The sequence below is a fragment of the Protopterus annectens genome, chromosome 2.part0 (assembly GCF_019279795.1).
Source record: "Protopterus annectens isolate FY-2018-M chromosome 2.part0, PAN1.0, whole genome shotgun sequence".
Classification (NCBI taxonomy): domain Eukaryota; kingdom Metazoa; phylum Chordata; order Ceratodontiformes; family Protopteridae; genus Protopterus; species Protopterus annectens.
Window position 1 is genome coordinate 1866886156 of NC_056728.1, and position 6953 is coordinate 1866893108.

The window sequence follows — 6953 nt, forward strand, 5'->3', positions numbered from 1 at the left end:
AGAGGTCATAACGTATGCTGTGCACCTGATCGAGACCATCTTGCTGTCACCTATAATTGATGATTTTGTACAGGTTTGTAGCCAGAGTGTTTTTATGGCTATGAGGATTCTTTACAATTCTTTTTCTGATTAGTATTTCAGACTGCAAACTGTGTGGCTACCAGTGTCATAGCTGAAGTCATACCCATCTCCAAAACACACACACACACACACACACACACACACACACACACACACACACACACACACACACACACACACACACACACACACACACACACACACACACACACGCACACACACACACACACACACACACACACACACACACACACACACACACACACACACACACGTAGGGCCTCAGCTGGAGATAGAGAGATGTTTATGAAATCTTAGAGCATTTTTAATATGAGAAACATACTGCATCGTGATAGTTTAGAATGCTATATGCATAGTGTCCAATCAGGTAACTTCATATTGTCAGAGAATACGCAATACGTAAACTGTGCTTTAAGGGTAAGAATTACATAATCTGTAGTCACTCACATAATAAGTGGCAGATAAATAATCATTTTGCAAACATGTTGAAAGACGTGTTACTGTACCTTCAGTATGCAATCATCATGCCTAAACATATATCAGATGAACCATTTTGTGTTGCAGGTTCACCTCTGCAGCATTAATCTTTTCCATGCAATCTAAGGACACTGGATGTTAAAAAACAAAAATATCAGTCCAAAATTTCACAAGAGTCTGACACATATGTGCTGTGTAATAGGTTTAACAAGTCTGAAGCCTTCAGGGACAGAATAACATTAGTCTCCAAGTAGTATTCCTAAGATTAGCATACCTGCTTTTCCTTTCAGACACTGGAAATATACCTTGAATTTATAAGAAATGTCTATTTTGTACCTTCTTTGTTTTTAACTTGCTGCCTCAGTATTTGGGTTGGCCTCTTAACTTTACAAATCAAAAATGATGTATGGTGTCATATTCCAAATTGTGAGAGTTTTCAAACAAAATATAACACATGGCTTTATTGTGTGTTCTACGATCCACATTTGTTGTTTCAGGATATAATGATCCACTGAGTGAAGTAGAAGCTGGTGGATGTAAAATCATGGACTGTGGTCTGTCTCCTTGTTACATTTACAGAAGATGAAGCAGGACTCAACCTTTGTAGAAAAAAGTGTCTCTTCTTAATACTTACACTCGTGTTTGGTGAGTATCTTTATCTGGTAGTACAAGTGTTGAGGGAAACAGTGATCCCTTAGGAGAAGGGAAAAGTTTCAAGTCATTTTGCAGAAATCTGGGGTAGATCTCATCTGCAAGGAACCACTTATGAAACTGCCTGCTGACACAACAGATTATATTGTCAACCACTGTGCACTGGAAAGGCCCAGGATATGGTGTCCGAAGAACAGAACATTCATACCAAAGCCTGGCAGATGAACTGCAGCGATATGCACTGATGCCCATACTCCTGTTAAGGTCAAAACGGTAGATGAAGTGCTTTACAGCTATAAGATCAGTTGTTCTGTCTTTTGTTCCACAAGCAGAACTTTCTTTCCAAGTATCTGTTTTTGGATTATACCTTAGTACTATGTGTTTCAAGGTGCCTCCTGACACGTATATCTCCCCATTACTCACTGTTGAGAAATGACCAACTGCAAAAATATCATTAGGTAAAGGGGCAACAAAGGACCATCTGTCAGTCTTTGGATCATACTTCTCTACTGTACTAAGGCACTCCCCACCAATTGCATAGATGTATCCATCAAGAGCTACGAGCCTGCATTGTGGGCGTGCTTGATTCAGTGGACATATTTCCCTCCATATATCTGTCACTGGATTGTAGCAAAAGAATCTGTTAGTAGGTTTTGAGTCTTTACCCAAACCCTGGCATCCAGCCACAATGAAAAGGTAGTTGAACATGGTACATATCGCACACCCATTGGACACTGCTTCTTTTGGAATACTTGTCAGAAAATGCCAAGTATTGCTTTGGTCATCATAGTAGCATAACTTGCTGAAGTTGTTGGTGTTTGTTACAGACATCATATCCATACTTGGGCTATCTAGTTTAGGGAGATTCAGAGGACCTGCCTGCATTAGGTCCTGGATGTCTATGTCTGCTACTGACAAGTACTTTTTTCCTTTCATTCTCATTTCTAGTATCAAGTCCCTTTCAGAAGCTTTAAGATTTCCATAAATGGATGGGTCTTTTAACACTTGCAAGTAGTTGTCACTCATAACCTTGTAAACTGCTTCCTGAACATCATCAAGTCTGCGATGTTTGGCCATGCACAATACATCATAACAATTCCCTAGATCCAGTTTGCACTTTGTGATATCCTCGCATGAGTCAGGAATCATAGGCATCTGCAAAAAGTTGGCTCCAGCCACTATTTCTACATTAGCTTCCTTCTTGCTATCAGATTGAGAAGAATGCAGTGGCTTTATTGTAGGACTGGCTGAATTAGGTCTAGGAGTGGTACTCCTTTCTGAGTACGTGTCCGATAAAACTGCATCGTTTTCCTTTAAGAAAGGTTGGAAGTTATCCATACTTAGCTGGAGCTCAGGGTTATCAACTATCTCATAAAAACTGCCCTTTCTTTCAAATGGAAGCTGATTCTTCTGTATACTGTTGATTTCACTTAGTGGAGCTTCAGGAGCACTTGGGACTTCTGGGCCACTATTTATCTCCAAGTCATGTAGTAGATGTTCTCCAGAAGAAGGTTCACTAGTAACAGTAGAGTTAATGCATACAGATGCAATCCCTAAGGAATCAGAGTCACTTGTTATGCTGGCTGTTGCATTCTTAACCTCTGGGTTCTCATCCTCATGTGAGGGAGCTTTTAGTTTATAGATTTCTTCAATGACAGTATAATGAGTAACAGATGCGTTAGGATTCTGTATCTCATACATATACGATTTGTCTTTTTCCAAAGTCTGTGAGGCCGATTCCACATAATAATCATATATGATACACTTTTTAGATTGCAATTTTGAATCATCTGTGCTTTTGTTGTCCTTGTCACTAATGTAACTTTCTTCAACTTGAACTTCAGCTACGGATGAAAAAGTCGATACAGATCCTGGCTTCTGGATTTTTTGATTCAGTGTCAAACCAATCCCAGAACTGTCTTTCGCTGGTTTATTTCTGCTTTCAACAACTTCTGCCTCTTTCATGTCTTCTGATAGATCCAGCTGGGGTGTTTCTTTATCATCCTCTTGAATAGTTATTTGGTTAGGGGTATCATTCACTGGGGCTTTTGGAGGGGGCTGCATTTGATTATATGCCAGTAGCTCTGAATTATGAGCTGCATTGTCTAAATCATACATATTTTTACTTTTATTAGAAACAGCATAATCATAAGGTTTACTAATATGGCCCCCATGCCTACTACTAATATGATTATTTTGAGACTCAGCCTCTTTGTATGTATCAGAGTCATACACATTTGTAACATTCAGCTTACCAAAAATATCTTCCTTCCTTTCTTTAGCTGTTTGGTCTGCCTGCTGAGGAGAGCTCTGGCTGATAAAATCAGTGTTCAGTATTAAATCTGCTTTTAAAAATTTTAACTTGTGTATATCTATATCTTCCTGCTGACTCTGAGAGATTTCTTGTACATTTCCACATACATTCAGCTTATCATGAACATCTTGCTTTCTTTTTTCAGCTGTCTGATTCACCTGCTGAGAATTCTGAGTGATAAGATCAGAGCTCTGTAGTAAATCTGCTTCTAGAAATTTTAACTTATGTATATTTATGCTTTCCTGTTGCCCCAGTGAAGTTTCTTGTCCAATTCCATGTAAACTCAGGTCATCATGAATATCTTCAGCAATCTGGTGTACCTGCTGAGTGGAATTCTGAGTGATAAAGTCAGTGCTTTGTACTAAGTCTGCTTCCAAAAATTTTAGCATGCGTATGTCTATACTTTCCTGCTGACCCAAGGAAATGTCTTCTCCATTTCTGTGCAAATTCAGCTCACTGTGTATATCTTCCTTACTTTCTTCAGCTGTCTGGTGCATCTGTTGTGAAGAACTTTGAGAAACAAGCTGAAAATCAGTGCTCTGTATTAAATCAGCTTCTAAAAATTTTAGCTTACGTATATCTATACTTTCTTGCTGACCCAACAATATTTCTTGTCCATGTTCATGCACATTGCTCCATTTAATATGGTTGTGACAATCTAGCAGTTCATTTCCAAATACATTGCTATTTGCAGTGACATCATCACATCTCTTGTCTGTTGAATTGCAGACCATATGCCGTTGCCTCACTTCAGTGCCATAATCTTTGCAAGGGTGTTTTTCAGTTACTTTATCTCGGTACTGAGCATTAACTTCTTTAATCTTTTTCTTCTCTTCCAGATGAAGTGTTGCCTCAGACCCATTGCTTCCATATCCCTTTGCTTTCCTTGTAGTTCTTTTTTTGGCACTGTAGTACTTATAAGCCAAAGTAATCAGCACCAAAGCTGCAGCAGAGACTGTTAGCTTCCCGATCAGCTGCATGTCACACAGCAGACTCCACAAGTCTAAGTTCTTTATCATACTTTCACGTCAGGGCAATCGACTTTAGGAATGCAAAGAATTCTATTAATTATTGCTGGACTAACTGGCTTGAGCAGACGAGCAAGAAGTTTCAAAGAGCTAGCTGTAGAAAGGTGACCTTCATCTGTGCTACCAGCAGACTGCTGAAGAGTAAAGCTTGACATTCGAGCACGTATGCCAAGCATGGTGCAAGCTTTGCATAATGTGTGTGTGTGTGCTTGCATAGGTGGAGCTCAGGTTAGATGAATACTAACTTACAGGATGCACAGTACAGTGTGTTGGCAAAGAGATTATAGGTGCGTTTTAAAGTCACTTAAACAAATAACTTCTGTAAAGTGATACATGTGACCAAGCAGGTAATTACAAGTGAATGTGTAGAAGAGAGACAGGCTCTGCTACTATAGCCTAAGAAATACTTTTGCATATATGGAAAGATGTGAGAAACAGCCATGAGGAGAAGAGCACTGTCAAAACAAAAATGCATTATGGATATACTGATCTGTTCTGACCCTTACTTCTTGCTTTTGCCCCACACAGTATAATCATCATGTGACAAATTACAATGACTTGTTAGAGCTTGTCCTGTTCATTAATGAATTTATCAGTTTATTGTATATTAATACTTCAAGTTGTAATCTGCTGCATTCAGCAATCTCCCTGCAAAGAACTGTTTCCTTTTATGTTACAATAAAATCACCATTCATTATTTTATAACATCCCTTTTGATCTTTTTCATTTGCAAATTGCTTTTGATTTAATAATGTAGTATAAGACAGATCTTTTAATGTAAGAACTTTAGAAAATGTTGTCACAACTATTGTTATAGTTATTTTAACTGTACCTATCAACATGTAGTATTGCTTTCTCTTGCAATATATTATTTCTTACATCAGTTTATGTAAAACCGAGGTTCTGCTCCTCTGCATTGAGATGTGTTCAAATATAGTGATGTGACTTAGACAATAAAGAGAAAAGTAAAAGAACAAAATTATCCTCGGCTGTTAATGTTAATTCTACATAGGAGTCTATGATTTATTTATTTAATTATTTATTTGTTTGTTAACTGGACGAGGAGATTTGTCTGTGGGCTCTTTTCAGCCACAAAAGGTGCCACAATGATTACATCATGGCCTCTTTTTGTGGCCACAGTAATCATATTCCACCTCGCACCCTCTGCTAGAAAATAATAAGATGAAGGGTGAATCCCCAAAGCAATTTCAACTTCAACTTGCTTATCTCCTACAGTTTAATATCCAGCTTGTCTTTCTAGCTAGTTACCAGAGCAAGCCAGATTTCACTACATCCCCAGTTTTAGGCCATTTGAGGTGAGGATTGGTACTGGGTCACTGTACTGAAATGTTGTCACTGAGACACATCACTGTGTTAAGGAGGTAATCTAATCTAGTTCCAGTCTTCTCATAATACTCTTCAGCATCATGGGAAATATAGCCTTAAGACAACTTTATTTTAACAGGGTTCCTCAACTTAGTTGTGGGCCATTTTCAGTAGGGATCTAGGAGAGCTGTCTGGCTAACTGGCTTGCTCAGTCACACTTTAAGCAAATGCACACTGAGAGAATCAAATCAAAGACTATGTGATGCAGCTCATTAACATCTTATAGTTTTAATCTTCTGCCCTAATTGCCAAACATGACCTTTGCACTCTGCTTAGATGGGGTATAGTCATCCATTGTTTTAAATATAATGAAAAATTCTGCAGGAAACTATGGGTTATTACTGAGATGTTCTGCTAAGGTAGAAGGTCTATAGTCTTTTGAGCAGGTGAAGAAAACATTGCTAACAATTTGCCTGGTATTCCACACTTCTAGAAATGGTAAGCTTGGAAAAAAATACCAGTTAGCTACTCTGTTGGCAAGAGCAAGGTATCAGCAGGGAAACTGGAAAAAAACATTCTATTCTTTAGTGAGGACAAAATAATAAAAACTTATCCAGAATCCATTACTGTGACATAACAGTTTATAAAGCAGAAGAACAATAAGCTGCCATTTATCAGGGTTAAAACTGTTCCCAAAATGCATTGCTAGTTCCTTTACAGCTTGGAACTTAGCTGGATAAACAACTGCTTATGATGCATATGTAGCAAATCTAACACTGCAACACCTATTAGTACTACAACAGTAAAATGTCACCAGGTAATTAACCACTCTAAAACAAGTGCTCTTAGACACACTTCTAACCAAACGTGTAGTAGTAATTGGTGACTTTATTATCAGACATACTATCTTTAGTCTCATAAGGCTTTATAAAGAGAAGGCGAAAGTGAGTTATTTTCTGGAGCCAGAATCTCTGACATATCAAGATTCCTAAAGACCATTAAGTTGAACTTATATAATTATGACATGGTAGTGTTCATTGTGAGTGTGAATGACC

General features: G+C 38.2%; 1 protein-coding gene across 1 annotated transcript; it reads right to left on the reverse strand.

Annotated features, from left to right (window-relative positions):
- Positions 1-368: 368 nt before the first annotated feature.
- On the reverse strand, positions 369-4814 carry LOC122793669. Its single transcript, XM_044061895.1, has one exon. The coding sequence runs from the start codon at positions 4561-4563 to the stop codon at positions 1210-1212; it is 3354 nt and encodes a 1117-aa protein (XP_043917830.1). The 5' UTR covers positions 4564-4814; the 3' UTR covers positions 369-1209.
- Positions 4815-6953: the final 2139 nt, after the last annotated feature.

What these genes read in the sequence shown, in the direction of transcription:
- LOC122793669 (XM_044061895.1), bottom strand. Translation starts at nt 4,563, where the DNA reads ATGATAAAGAACTTAGACTTGTGGAGTCTGCTGTGTGACATGCAGCTG.